At 42.8% G+C, this 24037-nt stretch overlaps 1 protein-coding gene across 2 annotated transcripts in view; it reads left to right on the top strand.

The window, feature by feature from the left end:
* Window positions 1-23363, top strand: part of TNFAIP3 (TNF alpha induced protein 3) — a 32343-nt gene extending 8980 nt beyond the window's left edge. The window contains exons 2-9 of one of the 2 annotated variants that reach the window (XM_075339836.1): window positions 1790-2091; window positions 10074-10264; window positions 12942-13089; window positions 14150-14320; window positions 14437-14617; window positions 15863-16344; window positions 19299-19498; window positions 21076-23363. In XM_075339836.1, coding sequence (XP_075195951.1) covers window positions 1794-2091; window positions 10074-10264; window positions 12942-13089; window positions 14150-14320; window positions 14437-14617; window positions 15863-16344; window positions 19299-19498; window positions 21076-21321 — 1917 coding nt within the window. In that variant the 5' untranslated portion in view covers window positions 1790-1793 and the 3' untranslated portion in view covers window positions 21322-23363. Of the gene's footprint in view, window positions 1-1789; window positions 2092-10073; window positions 10265-12941; window positions 13090-14149; window positions 14321-14436; window positions 14618-15862; window positions 16735-19298; window positions 19499-21075 lie in introns of both variants that reach the window. The other variant, XM_075339835.1, reaches the window with a different exon arrangement.
* Window positions 23364-24037: the final 674 nt, after the last annotated feature.

Genomic DNA, 24037 nt, shown 5'->3' with positions numbered 1-24037 from the left:
CACAACCCATACACATGAGACTGACTAAATATCTTGGGTGAGAGGATGTGACGTGGTTTTTGTGGAAAGAAGGATTAGGTGGTTGGATTTAAATGCCCATTCCGATAAGCCACCATCAGAGATGGAGCCCTGTTGGAAACACTTGCATATGAGGGACTTGGGAGAAATCACTGTCAGACAAGGTGTTTGAGATTGGAGCCATTAAGCAGTGTAAACCTGAATCCGACATCTCAGCATGTAATAGACTGCATATCTTGGTGGGACGCTACCATTGTAGAAAAGTAAAAGTACAAATGTGGGAAGTTGTGAAACTGTAACCCTGTATTTTTAAGGTTTTGCTCTGAATCATAAATACGTTCATATGTCCCCTTATAGATCTGGCAAGACAAGGTGCTGTTTGTAGACTTGTAAAAAAAAAAAGTGGAAACGCAACTTTTACAGAGCATTTGGATAGATTTGATATCTTATGTCTCAGGTTGTATTCACAGGTATAAATAAGGCCGCGCTCACATCAGCGGTATTTTGCCGCAAAACCGGGTCCGTCACAAATGCGTTTCAGTTCAATTAATTTCCAATGGAATCATGGCAAGATGCAGTCACATGCGATTGTGTATGATGCACGTGCCTGCATGTGACCGCATCTTGCCGTGATTCCATTGGAAATGAATTGAGCTGTAATGTGTTTATGACGGATCCGGTTTTGCAGCAAAATATTGCTGATGTGAGCGCTGCTTAATATACTGACCCCAATGGCTTCAGTGGGGTCCCTGGGGTTGCAGTTTTTGATGGCAAGAATAAGGCTGCTGCAGAGTGCAGTATTCTTACCATAAAAACACTAAAAAGCCCATTGGAACCTGTGTCGAGTAGTGTGAACAGAGCCCACAGTTTATCACAGGTAAGTAGAAGTGGCACACGTCTTCTACTATACGAGCTGATACATTGCTTTTAGGGGTCTCCATATAGGGGAAGGTAGCCCTCCATCAGTTACCTCAGGCTTAGCCTCGTAGCTGTATGAGGCATTTGTGTATCTCTATAGTCACATTTTACTGTCGGATTCTAGAACCTGATTCTTAATAAACCACTTGGAACTTCCAAAGGTCACTAGACAAACTCCGATTTTTAGGCGTATTGGCTACCCGGCCCTTGGGATTTTCCAGATGTGGACTTTCCTGCACCTGGATGTACCTACATCTCCATGAATGGCAGCTGCCTCGCTTCCTATAAACAGCCAGTAGGCCATTTTTTCGTAAACAGGGGTTTTCCTCCTAATTTTGTGTTTTCAGAATCCCCCCACCCTTCCTACTAATAATTTGAGGGAGTAAATGGCTAATTCCCAGGGGATGGACTGTAAGGCTGGTGCCTGCGGCGTGTACAAACATGCTCGGCGACGGTGGAAAATCCCTGTATATAGCTCCAGCCTCGTATATAGAACTATTCATTCGTTATCTGTGCATTTTCCTCTATGTCCGTGCTGTGGTTCGGCTCCTCTCTACAGACAGTGGAGGTAACCTGTGACATCATGTGTAATTATAGCCATGGCAGACTATTAATGGACTGGTGTGTAAAGCATGTAGTACTTTCCCCCTAGATTTCTGTCTTATCTGAATGACCTCAGACCTCTATGACTAAGTCACTTTTTTACTCTTTGTGAAATCTCGGAAACTTATTGTAGCTCTTTTGTAACTACGGGGGATTTTTTTTAGCTGTGTCTCATGTAAAATAGTAACAAATTCCAGGGGATGATCGGCACAGAGTTACAAATATTTACTTTTCTCACATTATTCAACAGAAAGATGGCAACGCAGCAGGTCCTTCCCCAAGACTTGTACATGAGCAACATGCTGAAAGCTGTGAAAATCCGAGAGAGGACCCCACAGGACCTAGTGAAGCCCACCAATGGCATCATCCACCACTTCCGGACCATGCACCGATTCACTATAGAACTCTTCATGATCTGTCAGTTTTGCTCAAGATTTCGCGAGATTCTTCAAAAGACTCTTTTCAATAGATCCATGCAAGTTGCCCTGGAAAGTCACAACAGGCTAAATGCATGTAAAGAAGTGAAAAAACTTGTCCCCCTGCGAACAAACGGTAAGAAGCGCTTTCTACTAATCTGCTAATTGTTGTTGTATCAACATGCTGTTGTATCCCAGGGGTCTTATTTTGTGACCACTATTAGGTATGCAGGACGATGGATAGTGCAGGCTGTACTGGGATTTTCATGAATGATATAGGGGCTTCTGTCCATGGGGGGACTAGTATTCTAGGAGGTCTATGGCAAAGCTGACAGTGTATTGGGCCTTTTTACAGTATCATATTTAATGTTAAATATAGCATCCTATGTGTATAGTATATATAGTATCCCATGGCCTTTAACCTCTTCACCACGCGGCAATTTTCCATTTTTCGTTTTTTTCCTCCCTTTCTTCCAAGAGCCATAAGTGTTTTATTTTTCTGTTAATCTAGCCATATGAGTTCTTATATTTTGAGGGACGAGTTGTACTTTTGATTGACACCATTCATTCTGCCTTATATTGTACTGGAAAATGGGAAAAAAAATACAAGTGCAAAGAAATTGAAAAATAAGTGAAATTCCACAATTGTTTTTTGGGGGTTTTTTTATTTACCATGTTCAATATATGGTAAAACTGACCTGGCAATATGATTCTCCAGGTCAGTAAGAGTTTGTAGATGACAAATATGTATAGCTTTTTTTTAGTTAAACAATGAGAAAAACAATCAGAAATTTGTCAAAAAAAAAGAAAATTGCAATTGCGCTTTTGTCACCATTTTACAAGACTCCTAGCATTCTCATTTTTCAGGATTTGGGGCTCAATGATGGCTTATATTTTGCGTCCTGAGCTGACATTTTTAATTATACCATTTTGATGCCAGGGTTTAATCACCTTTTATTGTAATGTTGCGGCAACCAAAAAAAGTGTTTCTGGCATTTTGATGCTTTAGTAATAAGATAAGTTTAGTTTATATTCTGATAGATTGGGCAACTCTAAACACGGCGATACCAAATATGTGAATTTTTGATTTTTTTAAATTGGTTTATGTTATATGGGGCAAAAGAGGAGTAATTTGAAGTTTTGTATTTTTTTTTTACATTTTTATTTAACTTTTTTTTACACTTTTTATTGTTTTTACTAATCCCCTTAGGGGACCTGAAGCTGCGATCATCGGATCGCTTGTGCTGTACAGATGTATTCCTATGAATGCCGGTGCTCCGATCCACCCGCACCTGTTAGGCCTACAGGCCCCGTCACACACAGAGATAAATCTGTGGCAGATCTATGGCAGATCTGTGGCAGATCTGTGGCAGATCTGTGGTGGATCTGTGGTTGCAGTGAAATCATGGACACATTGTTCCATTTGTACACAGCCACAAACCTGGCACTGATTGTCCACAATTTCACTGCAACCACAGATCTACCACAGATTTATCTCTGTGTGTGACAGGGCCTTAAAGGAATGCGGCATGAAAATCAGTGCGAGTGGAGTGCGATAAAAGATCGCATTCCACTCGGACCAATATTAGCCTGTGCCAGCACCTATGACCGATTATTTTCTCAGCCCTAATCGGCCCAAGAAAACAATCGCAGTATGCTGCAACTGTAATGCGATCCTGTTTTCTTTCGCACCCATTCAAGTCTATGGGGCGAGAGAAAAATTGCACTGCACTCGCATTACACCGGTGTTCCGCGAGTGCAGGGCGAGAATGGCAATAGCCGGCAACGGAGGAGAGAGGGAGATAAATCCCTCCCCGCCCCTCCTCAGCGCTGGCCCACCCCTCCTCAGAGCCAGCTCGCCCCCCGCAGACCTCAGTCACAAGGGCACTCGCATGACACTCAGCTCTGCTGTACTGCCAGCGTGAGCCGAGTGTCATGTGAGGGGATCGCAGTAATCCTCGTGTGGCCCCGACCTTAGAGGCGCATGTCAGCTGATCAGATCAGCAGGGAAACATGCAGGCTCGCGCAAAGGGAGGGACATGACCTTGGACGTACCAATATGTTCAAGCTTGTAAAGGGGTTAAATGAAGGCTCATCACAAATCCAGATGACAGACTGGGGGCTTTTGCTGCAGAATTCTTCGTTCTGTTCTCATGGTGTCCTGCTATCCGGTGGGCCAAGTCTTAAGTTACAAGTGTGATTTCAGACATTCTCTCTATTAGCCACATTAATAAGATAACACAGCATCTTCTTTACTCAGGGCTTGTTCACATCATGTTTGGCTACCTTTGGGGGGAGGGGGGTGTTTGATTTTTATTTAATTGACTCATTATCAAGTTTCCATCAGGATATTTCTATCAACAATTTTACACAGGATTCTAAGGGGATGAAAAAAATATGATGTGAATTTAGATTTGTGAAAATCATTTTATATACAGTTTATATATTTAAATATAAATGATGTAAAACATTCTCCTGGTCCCAGAAACACACATCCAGGAACATTTTCCAGTATATTGTCCAACCTGTAAATTGAATAGTTCTGAAACTTTCTACTTTGTTTTTCATTGCTTGCTGTCAGTGAATAGACACTTTCTAGTTTACATCCAAATCTTGAAATCCTAGTATATTATTACACAAGCATGACACATTTCAGCTTTTTACTATGACTTCATTGTCATGTGACTTGTGAGCTGGAGATTAGTCAGTCCCTGTGTCCCTTGTGACAATGAGCTGTGTTATTTGCGTTCATTTGTGAGTCTGATAATAGCACTGCTGCTTAGCCACAGTGCCAAAGGGACTCGGAGATTGTCTGTATGGCATACACATCCAAAGCTCAGGTTATCAGGCTTGCCTTCTCATGCTTTACACGGCAGAATACTCACTGTGTATATGCACGGGTAAGCCATCGGTGAGAAAAGGATTATTTTGTTACTGCATAGATACTAAGCCAAATGAGCCCATGGAGGATAAACCTGCAGGTCCACTTTAGCCCTGAATTTTCAGTTACATGGCTATCTATTTGCTTAAAGGGGATGTCCACTACTAGGATAACCCCTTTTCATTTCTCATGTGTGCCCCCATAAAAATACAAAAGCCTATACTCACCTCCGGTGCTGCTGCGGTTCCAGTGGTGTTGGAACGCCTGTGACATTGTTATGACACGAGTCCCTGTGACCAATCAGGGCCGGCTTCCTTCTTCCATATTCATAAAGTTAAGTAATTAATAGGAAGTGAGTGGCAACCGCAGTGGCCACTACATGTTAATTACTTAACCATATGAAAGCGCGAAGAAGTATGTCGGCCCTGATTGGTCACAGGAACTTGCGTGTTTTAAGAATGTCATGGGAGTTCCAACATTACTGGAACCGCTCCAGCACCGGAGGTGAGTATAGGCTTTTTTATTTTTATGGGGGCACACATGGAGAATGAAAAGGGTTCTCTTATTAGTGGTCAACCCCTTTAACAGACAGCACACTTACCCAATAATGACCAGTGTGCAAGTGCAGGCCAGCAATTTTACAGACCACTTACCACCCAGGTACAAGACAAAAGGACACAGTTTTGGCCTTCTTCAGGTCACGCGCCACTTTCACAATACATACACTGAACATACAGACCCCAAAAGAAGTGAACAGAACTGAAGTTTTATAAACCAGAAAGAATGACTGCGTGCAGTTCCTGTTTATGGACTAAAGCGGGCTTTACACGCTGCGACATCGCTAGTAATTGCTAGCGATGTCGAGCGCAATAACACCCGCCCCGTTGTACGGCCGATATGTGGTGATCGCTGCCGTAGCGAACATTATCGCTACGGCAGCGTCACACGCACATACCTGCCCTGCGACGTCGCTCTGGCCGGCGAACCGCCTCCTTTCTAAGGGGACGGGTTGTGCGGCATCACAGCGACGTCACATGGCAGCTGTCCAATAGAATCGGAGGGGCGGAGATGAGTGGGACGTAACATCCCGCCCACCTCCTTCTTTCCGCATTGCCGGTGGGACGCAGGTAAGCTGCAGTTCATCGTTCCCGGGGTGTCACACGGAGCGACGTGTGCTGCCTCGGGAACGATGAACAGAAGGAGGAACGATTTTATGAAAATGAGCGACGTGTCAACGAGCAACGATAAGGTGAGTATTTTTGCTCGTTCACAGTCGCTCGTAGCTGTCACACGCTACGATATCTCTAACGATGCCGGATGTTCGTCACGGAATCCGTGACCCCCGACGACATATCATTAGATATATCGTAGCGTGTGACACCGGCCTTAAACTGTGCGTTTTTGTGTATTTTTTTCCTATAGGCTTTTCCAATGAGCCTGAGAAAATGCATTAAAATACGTAATTGCATATTTAAGTGCAGAATTGCAGCTTTTTAAGAAATGATGCCTCAAATCTACACCAGAGATGCATCAAAAAAGGTATAAACGAGTAAAAAATGCATCAAAAACCCATTATTCCGAGCAGATTGCTGTTGCGTGTTTCGGGGCTTTTACAGGCGGTAACATGGCCTCTCAGTGACTGAATACTTGCCGTATAACTGACAGCTTTCAGAGCTGAAATGTCAGAAAACCCTGCAGTAAAGGCTGAGTGATTCACCCCATGTACTTCAGGATACAAGAATGACGGAAATGAGGAAGATGGTTGGTCATATAAGAATTGAAACTTGAGAAGACAGAAGAAAAACTCCGGCGTGAATTGGCTGCACTGATTTCACTTGCCTGATGAATATGCAATCCTGCCAGGCTTGTCCCCACCCTCTTGGAAACTCCTGTCTGCTACAATGTCGAAAGAGCAAAAAAGTACAATAGACTTCAGCCAATTGCCTCTCACAGAGCTTCTAGCTGGGAAATTCCAAGTGACACGGAATTTTATGCTGCTGGTTCTGTATGTGCAAAACAACCCGCAGCTTTGTTCTTCATTTTACAATAGGAGGGAAATTTCCCAGTTTGTGAACAGTGGGATTTTACTGAATTTACCATCTATAGTGGGGAAGATTTCTGCATATGGAGAAAACTTACTATAAGTAACACACGGGATGGAAAAGCACAGCCATTGCCCATTCCCATCAGATTTCATGACACCCTTTTCAGATCCTCGGAGTAAAATGAACACAACCTCACAGTTCTTAGATTTCCCCAGCTCTGCTGCATCTAGAAATGTAGAACTAGCAGGGAGAAAGGGCATTATAAAAGATCTCCAGGGTGGTGATCTGCAGCGCTAGGTATAGCCGTACGTTAGTGGTGAGTGAACACTACCATGCTCGGGTGCTCGGTACTCATAACTAGTGATGAGCGAGCACTACCATGCTCAGTACTCGTAACTAGTGATGAGCAAGCACTACCATGCTCAAGTGCTCAATACTCGTAACTAGTGATGAGGGGGCACTACGATGCTCAAGTGCTCAGTACTCGTAACTATTGATGGTCGGGCACTACCATGCTCAGGTTCTCACTACTTGTAACTAGTGATGAGCAAGCACTACCATGCTCAGGTGCTCAGTACTCGTAACTAGTGATGAGGGGGCACTACCATGCTCAGGTGCTCAGTACTCGTAACTAGTGATGAGGGGGCACTACCATGCTCAGGTTCTCACTACTTGTAACTAGTGATGAGCGGGCACTACCATGCTCAGGTGCTCAGTACTCGTAACTAGTGATGAGCGGGCACTACCATGCTCAGGTTCTCACTACTTGTAACTAGTGATGACCGGGCACTACCATGCTCAGGTGCTCAGTACTCGTAACTAGTGATGAGCGGGCACTACCATACTCAGGTTCTCACTACTTGTAACTAGTGATGAGCGGGCACTACGATGCTCAGGTGCTCAGTACTCGTAACTAGTGATGAGCGGGCACTACCATGCTCAGTACTCGTAACTAGTCATGAGCGGGCACTACCATGCTCAGATGCTCAGTACTCGTAACTAGTGATGAGCAAGCACTACCATGCTCAAGTGCTCAGTACTTGTAACTAGTGATGAGCAAGCACTACCATGCTCAGGTGCTCAGTACTCGTAACTAGTGATGAGCGGGCACTACCATGCTCAGGTGCTCAGTACTCGTAACTAGTGATGAGCGGGCACTACGATGCTCAGGTGCTCTGTACTCGTAACTAGTGATGAGCGGGCACTACGATGCTCAGGTGCTCTGTACTCGTAACTAGTGATGAGCGGGCACTACCATGCTCAGGTGCTCTGTACTCGTAACTAGTGATGTGCGGGCACTACCATGCTCAGGTGCTCTGTACTCGTAACTAGTGATGAGCGGGCACTACCATACTCAGGTTCTCACTACTTGTAACTAGTGATGAGCGGGCACTACGATGCTCAGGTGCTCAGTACTCGTAACTAGTGATGAGCGGGCACTACCATGCTCAGTACTCGTAACTAGTGATGAGCAAGCACTACCATGCTCAAGTGCTCAGTACTCGTAACTAGTGATGAGGGGGCACTACCATGCTCAGGTTCTCACTACTTGTAACTAGTGATGAGCAAGCACTACCATGCTCAGGTGCTCAGTACTCGTAACTAGTGATGAGCGGGCACTACCATGCTCAGGTGCTCAGTACTCGTAACTAGTGATGAGCGGGCACTACGATGCTCAGGTGCTCTGTACTCGTAACTAGTGATGAGCGGGCACTACCATGCTCAGGTGCTCTGTACTCGTAACTAGTGATGTGCGGGCACTACCATGCTCAGGTGCTCAGGACTCGTAACTAGTGATGAGCGGGCACTACCATGCTCGGGTGCTCAGTACTCGTAACTAGTGACGAGCGGGCACTACCATGCTCGGGTCCTTGGTACTCATAACTACTGATGAGCGGGCACTACCATGCTCAGATGCTCAGTGCTCGTAACTAGTGATGGTCACTAGAAATAAGAAATAGCGCTATGAGAAGCACCCGTGGCGACAATTTGATTATAGTATATGAAAGCTTCTCACCTGATTAGGTTGTGCGCCCTCGCACAACCTCGGTGATGATCATGTAGATCCTATGGAGGATATGGGGTTGTCACGGCTGATGTTAACCGATTAAGCTGGGTAATCCAGGCGAGATGACCGCTCCTAGTTCCAGGTTCACCGACTCTTGAGATCCTGGAGCTGATTACGGTCGTGAGTCTTCCTCTCAAAGTGTTTGGAGTAATTTAGAGCTATTACCATCAGCAGCTATTAGAACCGGAATCCCAGACAGGGAGTAGAATATATGGATAGTGGTTGGAGCCTGTCTTTTTTAGCGCTAGTAATAGATCTAATGAATCAGGTTGTCTTTAAGAATAGATTATGCTTTATTTATGACAGTACAAGTCAGATAAAATAAAGCTCTTGTAGACACAACGCGTTTCAGCAGGAATATACTGACACCTGAGGAAAGCAGTATATTCCTGCTGAAATGCGTTGTGTCTACAAGAGCTTTATTTTATCTGACTTGTACTGTCATAAATAAAGCATAATCTATTCTTAAAGACAACCTGATTCATTAGATCTATTACTAGCGCTAAAAAAGACAGGCTCCAACCACTATCCGTAACTAGTGATGAGCGAGCACTACCATGCTCAGGTGCTCTGTACTGTTAACTAATGATGAACGGGCACTACCATGCTCAGATGCTCGGTACTCGTAACTAGTGATGACCTGGCAATATCATGCTCAGGTGCTCACTACTTGTAACTAGTGATGAACGGGCACTACCATGCTCAAGTGTTCAGTACTTGTAACTAGTGATGAACGGGCACTACCATGCTCGGGTGCTCTGTACTCGTAACTAGTGATGAGTGAGCATTACCATGCTCGGGTGCAGTTGGATCCTCAGACAAGTTCTACTTGTGTACCCAAGTATAATTGAAGTCAATGGAGAAGTCGAGCTCAAGAGTTCCCAAAAAAAATGCTTGAGTACCCCATTAGCTTCCATTATACTTGGGTAAACAAGCACCAAGCATAGTAGTACTCGCTCATCGCTGCAGCACATCTTTTTTTGTGGCGTCATGTCACTGTACAGTGCTCTTTTTACCAGTATAGATGGTGACAGAATTTCTTTAGTTGTCTTTTTTCTGTTTGTCACAATCATGACTTTATTTTGTATCATACAATTTCTTTGTATCCTCTTACTTCTGCGCAGGTGATGGGAATTGTTTAATGCATGCCGCATCCATGTATATGTGGGGTGTACAGGACACGGATTTAGTGCTCCGGAAATCATTGCACAACGTTCTGAAGACAACAGATATACGCAACTTCAGATTCCGCTGGCAGCTGGAGTGCGTAAAATCCACGGCGTTTCAACAGACAGAACTGCGATACGACACACGGGTAAGACGTCCTTATTGACACACTTTAGCTTCTAGAAGTCAGACGCTGCTGATTTTCAGGGAAGGGTACTCAATTTGTCTCCTATGTGCCTTTTTGTATTGAGGCACCAGATCAGGAACATGAAATATTGAATAAGTATGGAACAGCAGCTAACATTCGGACTGAAATATTGCACATGACAGTAGATATGATTTATGTGATATATCGTATCTGCGAGAGAAACCAATGGAATCAATTTGGCACAAAGCTAACTGCTTATTGTTCTTTTAGCCTTTACAGAATATCAGTGTAAATGGCAGTTTATAGATGTAAAAATAAGTGTAGTTGAAGGGACATTCCCAAGTCACATATCTATGACATATTTACAGCATATAATAATAATAATTTTTTTCATTTATATAGCGCTATTAATTCCACAGCGCTTTACATACATTGGCAACACTGTCCCCATTGGGGCTCACAATCTAGAGTCCCTATCTGTATGTCTTTGGAGCGTGGGAGGAAACCCACGCAAACACGGGGAGAACATACAAACTCATTACAGATGTTCTCCTTGGTGGGATTCGAACCGAGGACCCCAGCGCTGCAAGACTGCAATGCTAATCACTGAGCCACCGTGCCGCATGCCATAAATATAGAAGTAATTCATGGATCAGAGACCTGTTTTTCAGACAGATGCAGTTCCCTTACATTTATACCATATCCAGTGGATATATCATAAATAGTATATCCAGTAATGCCTTTCTGTTAATTGTTCTGTTATCTTGGACCGTTACTGATCTCCAGAGTGAATTGTGTGTAAAAAACAACAAACCAGTTTTGCACTATTTCTAATAGTAAAATATCCTAGATTATTGCCATAGTGGTTTGAGGGTTCTACAAAGATCATAGACTTTCACACATTCATCCATGGCTTATATTTAGTGCCTTGCGAAAGTATTCAGCCCCTTTGCATTTTTCAACCTTTTCCCACATTTCAGGCTTCAAACATAAAGATAAAAATGTTAATGTTATGGTGAAGAATCAACAAGTGGGACACAATTGTGAAGTTGAACGAAATTTATTGCTTATATTCAAATTTTTATAAAAAATTATAAACTGAAAATTGGGGCGTGCAATATTATTCGGCCCCTTTAAGTTAATACTTTGTAGCGCCACCTTTTGCTGCGATTACAGGTGCAAGTCTCTTGGGGTATGTGACTATCAGTTTTGCACATCGAGAGACTGAAATTCTTGCCCATTCTTCCTTTGCAAACAGCTGGAGCTGAGTGAGGTTGGATGGAGAGCGTTTGTGAACAGCAGTTTTCAGCTCTTTCCACAGATTCTCGATTGGATTCAGGTCTGGACTTTGACTTGGCCATTCTAACACCTGGATACGTTTATTTGGGAACCATTCCATTGTAGATTTTGCCTTATGATTGGGATCATTGTCTTGTTGGAAGACAAATCTCCGTCCCAGTCTTAGGTCTTTTGCAGACTCCACCAAGTTTTCTTCAAGAATAGTCCTGTATTTAGCTCCATCCATCTTCCCATCAATTTTAACCATCTTCCCTGTCCCTGCTGAAGAAAAGCAGGCCCAAACCATGATGTTGCCACCACCATGTTTGACAGTGGGGATGGTGAGTTCAGGGTGATGAGCTGTGTTGCTTTTACGTCAAACATATCGTTTGGCATTGTGCCCAAAACGTTTGATTTTGGTTTCATCTGACCAGAGCACCTTCTTCCACATGTTTGGTGTGACTCCCAGGTGCCTTGTGGCAAACTTTAAACAACACTTTTTATGGATATCTTTTAGAAATGGCTTTCTTCTTGCCACTCTTCCATAAAGGCCAGATTTGTGCAGTGTACAACTGATTGTTGTCCTTTGGACAGACTCTCACCTCAGCTGTAGATCTCTGCAGTTCATCCAGAATGATCATGGGCCTCTTGGCTGCATATCTGATCAGTCTTCTCCTTTGTTTGAGATGACATTTTTGAGGTACAGCCGGGTCTTGGTAGATTTGCAGTGGTATGATACTCCTTCCATTTCAATATGATCGCTTGCACAGTGCTTCTTGGGATGTTTAAAGTTGTGGAATTCTTTTTGTATCCAAATCCGGCTTTAAACTTCTCCACAACAGTATCATGGACCTGCCTGTTGTGTTCCTTGGTCTTCATGATGCTATCTGCGCTTTAAACAGAACACTGAGACTATCATAGAGCAGATGCATTTATACGGAGACTTCATTACACACAGGTGGATTATATTCATCATCATCAGTCATTTAGGACAACATTGGATCATTCAGAGATCCTCAATGAACTTTTGGAGTGAGTTTCCTGCACTGAAAGTAAAGGGGATGAATAATATTGCACGCCCCAATTTTCAGTTTATTCTTTTTTACAAAAGTTTAAAATAAACAATAAATTTCATTCAACTTCACAATTGTGTCCCACTTGTTGTTGATTCTTCACCATAACATTCGAATTTTTATCTTTATGTTTGAAGCCTGAAATGTGGGAAAAGGTTGAAAAATTCAAGAGAGCCAAATACTTTCACAAGGCACTGTAAATATCTTATTGACTGGGCTTCCATTTTAGAGTAAGCCATGTTGTTAGGCAATTTGTACAAATACAACATTTTTATTTTTCCAAAACTGAAATCAATAATTTTTTGTATGTTTTTTTTTAACTATAGAACTGGGATGAAGAATGGGAACATGTTGTCAATATGTCATCCACGGATACCTCAGTAGGCCACAGTGGACTCCAGTACAACTGCCTTGAAGAGATACACATATTTGTATTAGCCAACATCCTTCGGAGACCAATTATTGTCATTGCAGGTAAAAAAAGATACAGGCTTAAATCTTTATCAGAAGGGTTAACAAGATTTACAAAGAGTGGGGTAAAGGGAGTAAATGGCATAAAAAAAACAAAAGAACAATTATGCTGTACTTACGGGTACATGCCCACGATCAGCGTTTGCAGTGTTATGCATATAGCGTATTTTCGCTGCTTCCAAAACACTGCGTTGTATAGTACAAGCATAATGAATGGATTTCTAGAAATCCCGTGCCCACTGTGCTTGTTTTTTCCGCAGCAAACACTGACCTGCGGTGCGGCTTTCCAGACCGCAGCATGTCAGTTGTTTGCTGTGGAGTCACATGCGTCCTCCATAGGGAGAACAGAAGAGAGAGACCGCAGCGCCCCGAACCCTGATCGTGGGTAGAAGCAGCTACGGTCTCCTGCGGAGGAGACTTGCGGTCCCGCAGGTCAGGACCCGCTGCGTCCAGGACTCAGTGAGTTCTGATCGTGGGCTCATCCCCTTACTGATAAATTCTGTGGGTTACAGCATGCCATATACTGAGGTAGACAGCATGTGACTGCTGTACAGAAGGGCTGAAAGTGTGTGAAGCACCTGGGGGTTCAAGATGCTCTCCACACAGCAGATTATCATTAGCGGACTAATATCCCTCCTGCCTGGTAGTCCCCCATGTTCATGCTCTGTATAACCCCACCACTGATTGGCAGCTTTCTGCCTATGTACACTGTTGACAGAAAGCTGCCAATCACTGGTGTGGGCGGGGTTATACAGAAATCAGCATTCACAGAACAAGTAGATCCGCAGCTGATAAAACAGTGATTTTATTAAAATGACAGTAAGCAGCCCAGTAAGTGACACATCGCTAGAATCAGGGTCTCTGCCACTACATTGTGTGGCTATCAGATGTTGTAGCATAAACCTGGTGGTAGATTCCCTTTAAGTGAACAACAAGAAGTGCAGTGCCAGATGCAACCCATCAGCAGACATGATGTTGTAGCCCTAGTTCTGGAGAAGAGTATTATATTTGCTGGAAACATGTTAGTAATCATTCTATTTCCCACCTAAATTCTTTTCCACAGATAACATGTTTCGAAGTATGGAGTCTGGCTCTAGTTTTTCACCGCTTAGTGTTGCTGGAATTTACCTACCTCTTCATTGGCCTGCACAGGAATGTTATAGATACCCCATTGTCCTTGGCTATGACAGCCAGCACTTTGCACCCCTTGTCACTATAAAAGACACAGGTCCAGGTATGTACAGCTCTGCTGAACAATATTTCATTTTATCTGTAGTAATATTACTTAACCCTTGAATAGTATTTAAAGTCCCATGGCGCTCCTAATAATAAATCTTGCTATCCACGCAGAAATCCGAGCTGTCCCATTGGTGTTCAATGAAAACGACAGGTTTGAAGATATGAAAGTGCACTTTTTAACGAACCATGAAGAGAAATCCAGGGATAAGCTTATTAAGGAGTATTTGCATGTGCTGGAGGTACCTGTGCGTTCCTGGGAGTGTAGAACCACTCACCTAGTAAACACTGCCAGGTTTGTTCTTCTTTATATTTCATGTACATTGCTTTACACACTGAATGATATAGAGCGTTTCTAACAACCAATGTGTGCTAATGCTATGAAATATGCCACCATTACAGTTGTGTCCGCAAGCTCTATTAACCTGTAGATATATAGGTTAATCTGCAGATTAATAGTGTTCCACTATTGTGTGCCCACAAAAATATATTTTATTCTTTCAGTAGCCGCCAGCTTTCAGTCATAGAGACGCACCCGGAGTGGCTGTTGTCACCGCTCAGTACAGAGTGAGCAGTGGCTGTAAAGGGCGCTTTACACGCAGCGACATCGCTAGCGATGTCGCTTGTCAAAGCACCCACCCCCGTCGTTTGTGCGTCACGTGCAAATCGCTGCCCGTGGTGGACAAAGTCGCTAGCACCCGTCACACATACTTACCTTCCTAACGACGTTGCTGTGGCCGGCGAACAGCCTCTTTTCTACGGGGGTGGTTTCGTGCGGCGTCACATGGCAGGCGCCCAATAGAAGCACAGAGCAGCCGCATGAAAGTCACGCCGACCTCATTGCCGGAGGACGCAGGTGTGGTGTTGTTCGTGGTTCCTGGGGTGTCACACGTAGCGATGTGTGCTGCCTCAGGAACGACGAACAACCTGCGTCCAGCACCAGCAACGATATTTGGGAAATGGACGACGTGTCAACAATCAATGATTTGGTGAGTATTTTGCATCGTTAGCGGTCGCTCCTATGTGTCACACGCAACGACGTCGCTAACGAGGCTGGATGTGCGTCACAAAATCCATGACCCCAACGACATCTCGTTAGCGATGTTGCGTGTAACGGGGCCTAAAGTACTCCACAGAACTTTGATCAACAGCTCACTTTGCATAGATGAGCACTGCTGATCTGTCACTCAAAGTGACAGGGCATCCTGACACCCACTGCTCACTGTGTACTGATTTTCACTATATCCACTCCGGTTGTGTTTCTGTGACTGAAACCCAGCGGCCACTGGGAAAATAAAATTCATTTTCTCCCGATAACTGAGCTTTCAGTAAGGTGGCCGGACAGCATTGGAACTCTAATAACCTGCCGATTCGCAGCATATCTGCAAGTGAATAGAATTTGGGGACATGACAGGTTCCATTTCATCTTGATTTTGTCATATTGTGACTGCCTTTGGCCCATGAAATTAAAGGGAATTCTACATTAATAGTTTAAGTTGTCTGAAAATATTTATAAGGTCAATTTGTTGATTTATTGCAGGCTTGATGAAAGCAATTTACCCAAGGAAATCAATTTGGTGGAAGACTATTCTCAGCTGGTTCAGCATGAGTACAAGCGTTGGCAAGAGACCAAAGGTGGAACGAGTCGATTTGAGATTTCCCTCCCTCAGTTGTCTCTTGTTGAAGTGAAATGTGAAACAGTAAACTGTCCTTTCTTCATGTCGGTGAGCACGCAACCCTACTGCCATGAATGCTTTGATAAGAAACAGAAATCCGGTGACCGGACCAAAGCCCAAATACAGATTGGTGAATCTATACATCTCAAGCCTGAATATCATGACCCAACATGCGAAAGAACCGACAAGTCAGATCCAGCTGCGGAACTGGCAACGGCACCCAGCCTTTTTATCTTCAGCGAAACCAATGCCATGAAATGTAAAACTGCCGACTGCCCATTTACATTGAATGTGGAGCTGAATGGACTCTGTGAGCACTGTCACAATGCCCGGCATCATCAGCTAGGTAACAGTTCCGATAGGGGTAGGACTTCTGACATAATTAGGTGCAATATATGTTTTCAGCACGCCACTAGAACTTTTAACGGTATTTGCAGTTCTTGCTTTAAACGGACTACAGAGCGCTCCCACAGTTCCAGCATCCCCCCTTTGCTTCATCAGAGGTCTGTCTCTGACCCTGCCAATTTGTCACGGAGCCTTGTGAATTTATCAGGTCAAGAGGCCATTAGCAGTGAGAGGCAGTCATCAAGCACTGAGTCACAGCCTGGGACAAATTACAATGTAGACGAGAGGACGGCCAACCACAAATGTAGAAAATCTGGTTGCCAATATTTTGGTACACTACAAAATGAAGGATTTTGCACTTTGTGCTTCTTTGAGTATAAAGAAAACAGTGGTAGGTAATTTCTCTGCTTTTCTAATCGATTTGTTAATAACAGAAATATGTTTCGTATTTATTGGTAGTAAGGGAGCAGGTTTATACAGTGGGAAAAAAAGTATTTAGTCAGCCACAAAATGTGCAAGTTCTCCCGCTTATAAAGATGAGGCCGGCCTGTAATTGACATCATAGGTAGACCACAACTATGAGAGACAAAATGAGAAAACAAATCCAGAAAATCACCTTCTCTGATTTGGCAAGATTTTTTTGCAAATTATGGTGGAAAATAAGTATTTGGTCAATAACAAAAGTTCATCTCAATATTTTCGTATATATCCTTTGTTGGCAATGACAGAGGTATGTTGGCCCATTCCTCCATGCAGATCTACTCTAGAGCCTGTCGCTGGACAACACAGACTGTCAACTCCCTCTAAAGGTTTTCTATGGGATTGAGATCTGGAGACTGGCTAGGCCACTCCAGGACCTTCATATGCTTCTTCTGAAGCCACTCCTTCATTGCCCTGGCAGTATGCTTGGGATCATTATCACGCTGAAAGACCCAGCCATGTTTCATCTTCAATGCCCTTGCTGATGAAAGGAGGTTTGCACTCAAAATTTCACGATACATGGCCCCATTCATTCTTTCATGTATACAGATCAGTTGTTCTGGTCCCTTTGCAGAGAAGCGCATGATGTTGCCACCCCCATGCTTCACAGTAGGTATGGTGTTCTCTGGATACAACTCAGCATTTTGTCTCCTCCAAACATGACGGGTTGTGTTTCTACCAAATAGTTCTACTTTGGTTTCATCAGACCATATGACATTCTCCCAATACTCTACTGGATAATCCAAATGCTCTCTAGCAAACTTCAGTCAGCCCTGGACATGTACTGATTTAAGCAAGGGAACACGTCTGGCACTGCAGGATCTGAGTCCCTGGTTTTGTAGTGTGTTATTGATGGTAGCCTTTATTACGGTGGTCCCAGCTCTATGCAGGTCATTCACTAGGTCCCCCCTTGTGGTTCTCGGATTTTTGCTCACCGTACTTGTGATTATTTTGACCCCATGGGGTGAGATCTTGCATGGAGCCCTAGATCTAGGGAGATTATCAGTGGTCTTGTATGTCTTCCATTTTCTTATTATTACTCTCATAGTTGATTTCATCACACCAAGCTGCTTGCCTATTGCAGATTCAGTCTTCCCAGCCTAGTGCAAGGCTACAATTTTGTTTCTGGTGTCCTTTGGCAACTCTTTGGTCTTCACCATAGTGGAATTTGGAGTGTGACTGTTTGAGGTTGTGCACAGGTGTCTTTTATACTGATAATAAGTTCAAACAGGTGCCATTACTACATGTAATGAGTGGAGGACAGAGGAGCCGCTTAAGAAGTTACAGGTCTGTGAGAGCCCGAAATCTTGCATGGTTTTAGATGACTAATTGCAAATAAAATCTTGCCAAATCAGACAAGGCGATTTTCTGGATTTGTTTTCTCATTTTGTCTCTCATAGTTGTGGTCTACCTATGATGTCAATTACAGGCCGACCTCATCTTTTTAAGTGGGAGAACTTGCACAATTGGTGGCTGACTAAATACTTTTTTTCCCCACTGTATATACAAAGGAGTACTTCAAAGCTATAAAAAAACACTTGGCTATGTGGGTTTTGTACCAACTTATTTCCTTGCTCTATGAGGGTGAAAAATAATAATTGACATGAATTGCTGATTTGCAGATAATGATAAAATAGATGTATATATAGGTCTGCAAACTGCACTGTAACTAAAATGGGAACTTAATAGTTTTACGACAAATGTATAACAAAAGTGTTAATGGGATAGACTGTATACACTGTTGTCTTCAGCCCAGAGTTTAGCGTTCCCTCAGTTCTCTACTAGGCCGCAGCCTAATATTGATCCTTCATCTCTCTCAGGAGTGCTATTTTTATAAACCACACAGAAGTCTGTCAGGATTGCCAACCTGATTTTTTTTACTTTTCCTGGACTTAATTAAAAAATCACATACAGACTATTTTTTTTACATAAACATTGGAAAACCATAATTAATTATAATGCCTATAAGTGATACCTGTCTATAGCCCATAGTTCTGATGTGATGTTAAAAAGGTTGTCCACTGCTATTACAATGATTGCCTATCCCTAGGATAGGTCATCAATGTCTGATCGGCCAGGGTCCAACACCCGGAACCCCCTCCAATCAGCTGTTCCCAGTGCTGGCAGCAGACAGCCGGAAATGCCCCAACTTCTGATAGAGGCAGCTCCAAAACTGATCAATAGGAGATGGATATGCAGTACCCAGCTGCAGCCACTATCAAAAGATGGAGCAGCTTTGGAACTGAGTATTTCGGGCTGCTTGCTGCCGCCGTCGGCACCAGGAACAGCAGGGTGTCAGACCCTGGCCGATCAGACATTAATGACCTATCCTAAAAATAGGCCATCAATGGAAAAATAGTGGACAACCTCTGTACATGGAGTCATAAAGTAGTAGAGAACATTTAGTTTGTCTCTGCGAGCTGACCGGACACTGTTCGCCACTAGTATTAATAAAATGTATTTTATATTTTCCAGGAGTTAAATTGAATAAACCTAACAAAAGAAATGTCAGTGTGGCTGCCTTCAAGAACATGAGTCGGTGCTTGGGCCGGGAGTGTAGCACATTAGGCAGCACGATGTTTGAGGGATTCTGCCAGAAGTGCTACATTGAAGCTCAGAACCAAAGATACCAGGAAGCAAGAAATTCAGAGGAGCGAATACAGAGACAACCAGAGGTAGTTATCACTATACTGTTGTATTAAACATCTAGGATCAATTAAAAGACTGTATTCAGGTCTTATTGTTGCAGGTTCAGACAAGTCCAGAGAGATCATTTCTTGATGTAATTTATAGATTAGGTTACATCCATTCAAAATAACCATTTTGATTGTATACAAAGATCATTAATTTTGCAGCATCACAAGGGTTTTAATATGAGAATATTTACATTTATGATATTATAGGGGTTGTTCACTACCTGGACTATCCCTTTTTAAAATAAGCAATTTGTAAAATAAAAATAATGCATACTTAACTCCTGTGCCAGCTACATTCCAGCATTGTAGGTATCGGGTCTCCCCGGGGCTTGAGAGACATTCTTATGCCAAATGAGCCCTGCAGCAAATCAATGGTCGGTTTGGGGCGTCACAATAGCAGCCGTTGATTGTTAGGGCTCAAGTGGCATAACAATGTCACTGGAGAGACGGTAATGACACCGCTGGTATGCAGCAGGTGAATAATTTTTGATAAATTAGTTGTTTAGGTAGTGATCATCAATTAAACTGTGGCGGGCACTGAAATATGAAGGCACCTTTTTTATAGACTGTTGTCATACAGTAAGAATTTGATCATAGTATAATAGAAATCTAACATGGTACATTCACTGCGTAGCCTCAGCATAGAGGCAATTTAAAGGGAATCTGTCAATGGGTTATTCAGTAATGTGTCACTTACTAGGCTCTATGTGGCTGTTTCAACAAGGCCTAAGACACACAGCGAGAAAAACTGTGCGAGTGGAATGCGATAAAACATTGCATTCCGCTCGGACCAATATTAGCCTGTGTGTCAGCGCACATGAGCGATTATTTTCTCAGCCCTAATCGGACCGAGAAAACAATCGCAGCATGCTGCGACTGTAATGCGATCATTGTTTCTCTCGCACCCATTCAAGTGTATGGGGCGAGAGAAAAATTGCACTGCACTTACGGTACACCGTTGTACCGCGAGTGCAGGGCGAGAATGGCAATAGCCGGCTACGGAGGAGAGAGGGAGAGAAATCCCTCCCCTCCGCAGCGCTGGCCTGCCCCTCCTCAGTGCCGGCCCACCCCTCGCAGCTGAGGTCCGCTTCCACAGTCAGACCTCAGTCGCAGGGACATTAGCATGAAACCCGGCTCTGCTGTACTGCCAGCGTGAGCCGAGTGTCATGTGAGGATCGCAGTTATCCCTGTGTGGCCCCAGCCTCTATCTGTGTATTATCAGAAAGAGATTGTCACTACAGGACTACGTGTCTCATGCCTCCTTGTCAACTGGTCTGTATAACCCCACCACTGATTAACAGCTTTCTGCTTATGCACAGTGTACACACAAAGCTACCAATAAGTAGTGTGGGTGGGGTTATACAGGGCTCAGTGTTTTGAGCCCTGCTAGATCTGCAGCAAATAATACAGTGATTGTATCAAAATAATAACATGCAGACTAGTAAGTGACACATTACTACACCCTACATCATGCTACTCTCAAATTAACTAGTTATTTTAAAAAAAAATCTTTGAAGTTGTCTATGACTAAATATCTAAATCATTGTTATCCTCAGAGATCTGGACAAAATCAAATTGGTCATCACATGAAGATTTGTGCCAGAGATGTCTGCAGGAACCCAGTTACAGGCAAAAATGATGAACTTTGTGAGCAGTGCAAGCACCGAGGAGGCCATCACAAGTCATCTGGAGAAGATTCACCTAAGCTGCGGTGTCGGGCACCAGGGTGTGATCACTTCGGCAATAACAAGTGCAATGGGTTTTGCAATGAGTGCTACCAGTTCAAACAGATATATGGATAACTTGGAAAAAACCTGGACACCCACAAATGGTGCTACCTTCTAAACACTCCATCAAAAAGACTTTGCGGAAGAGACTTCGTTATACTGGATATTTGGTTTAAACTTATTAATTTGGTACTTATCTTAATAACTATGTAATTACATAAATATACGCATAAAACGAAGACAAATTGTGTTTTCTGGAATTACTGTCTTTCTTATGCTGCAAACATCACTGTCCCTTTAATAGATTTATTTTTTTATGCATGTCTAAAACTACTGATTTTTGTTGTTGAGATATTTATGCTATTGCAATGTTGTAATAAATCAGAATAGTTAAGAATCCGATGAGCCCAAAGGCAGTTGATGTCATGGTACCTACTGTGTATAAATGATATCTTGTCACGCCCCTTAATGACTAAAGTTCTTAAACTATATGTTCACTTTTGAACACTACTTTACATCTAAAGCAAATTGTTGTATATACCACTAGTACAGTGCACTAGTCCAGACTTACTGCATGTCTTCCAGTCTATCATCATTCAGGCCTGCGTTCTTAATTCTAGTAGTTGTCACTAGAGATGAGCGAACCCGAACTGTAAAGGTCAAGGTTCATACTGAACAGCGGGTGCCCGGGTCTCTGACTCGAACACGTGTTCGGGTGCTGTTTTTATGCTAACCACTCGGGTACGCTCGGTGCTCAGCCCAGTCAGAGCAGCTTACGGTCTGTCTCACTGGGGGTAAAAACAACATTTCCGGACGTTGCGTCTAAAAAGAAAAAATCCGCCCTCCCTCTCCGTAAATGCTCTGTTTATGGCTGGCTGTATAAGGGCAGAGAGCCAAACTGCACAATCAGTGACTTATATGGGGTTCAGGGTCCGGGATCCAGTTCCAGTCCACGCACGCCAGCTTGACCGAGCTGGCGGCTCTCAGGACAAATAAACTTAATTTCTTCTCGTGTGCCGCAGTTTCAGTACATCGGGCAGGGACCTTCATAACATTATTAACCTGCAGATGAACCTTTATCTGCAGGTTAATTGGATTATCTATCGTAGGCTCCTTTTATGAATTTTTGTTTTTTAGAAGAGATTAAAGTTCTCTTAGTTTCCTCTTGAGCAGCTCACAACTCTGCAGTCTCCTTACTTCCTGATATCAGGCAGGATGGCCACTCTGTGAGTGACAGTTGTGAGTTTTTTCACCAACAGGTTTTGCTGCATGTTTTCTGCAGCAAAAAGAATTGCATGTCACTTCTTTTCTGCAGGAACCTGCGGTTCTTACCATAGATAATGGTCAAAAACCGCAAGGAAAAACCCGCGGAAAAACTGCAGCAAATTGCGGTAAAACCACATTCGGTTTTTGGGTGCGGTTTGCTGCGTTTTTATACCGCAGGTTCGGTAATCTTTCAGACGGTCTGGAATTTTCTTAAGAAAAATCTATTTTCTAGTGCGCACAGGGCCTAAAGCCTAGCACGCGTTCTGATGAGTGTGCACTGCTATTACTACATTTACAAATTGAGATATTAGGGCATTTGAGCAAACAACGGCTTGGGAAAGTGAGAGCCATGATCAGGAGACTTTCAAGCCAAACAAGAGGCCTGATGATTTAGCTAAATTTATAACAGGAGCTAAGGGGGGGAAGAGAGCAGCTAACTGCTGTGTGAGAATCAATAGGCTGGAGAGAGATGGCTAGGTTATTTGGACTGTGCGCATTCAGCCATGCTCTAATGTCTCAGCTCCATGGAAACCAGCTGTACACTATGTAAGAAAAAAATATCTCATAGCTGGAGAATGACAGAAGATAGAAAAAGCAAATCAATTACATCTTGCTTATTTTTATACTGTATAACTAATTAAAGCAATTTAACAACATGAGATTACCCCTTAATTCAAGCTTCTGTCTACAATTGTAAAAATAACCATCTGTAGGAAGTTGCTGTGGGATCTGCATTTTTTACAGACTATATATATATATATCTATATCTCTATATATATATATATATATAGAGAGAGAGATATAGAGATATATATATATAGATATATATACTGTGTATGTGTATATATATATATATATATGTATATATATATATATATATATATATATACATATATATACTGTGTATGTGTGTGTGTGTATATATATATATATATATATATATATATATCTCAAAATATCAAAAAGATATATAGCTCATTCCAAATTATGACTAGGAGGCTGGAAAACCACATGTGAACATAACACAAAGGGAAGGGCACAAGAGATGCTGTAGACTATTCCTTTTGCAGCAACATTCATTTAACTGGCACTGTGCGAACTTCACCCTGCTGCACATGACTGGCAATTCCTTACTAATTCAGAAACCTAGTGACGTCAGACATAATTATATTATATGGAAAAATATGCTTCTCATAGGAATCTCCCTATAATCAATTCTGCTGAGATTTTACTGTACTTCCCTAAAAGACACACTTCATGAGATATTTTTGAGTAAAGAATAGTCGTTTTCAATATATCACGTGATATTTTATTTCCACTTTTTATATGAGAAGACGTCATGATTAGTAAATGATGACATTCCGTGTTAAAGTTTTGACACTTTCTATTCTCTAAGAATTTTGGTAAAAACGGTGTACAACGGCAGCAGAATTTTTTTTTTTCCAATTTTTTTCAGACGTGTCAATTTCTGCCTTTTAACAATCAATGGTAGACTATCCACAATTAGATGGGTTCTCGTTTACTG

This window comes from Anomaloglossus baeobatrachus, chromosome 3 (genome assembly GCF_048569485.1).
Source record: "Anomaloglossus baeobatrachus isolate aAnoBae1 chromosome 3, aAnoBae1.hap1, whole genome shotgun sequence".
Classification (NCBI taxonomy): domain Eukaryota; kingdom Metazoa; phylum Chordata; class Amphibia; order Anura; family Aromobatidae; genus Anomaloglossus; species Anomaloglossus baeobatrachus.
Note: the sequence above shows the minus strand (reverse complement) of the source record. Positions and strands in the feature narration are given on the sequence as shown.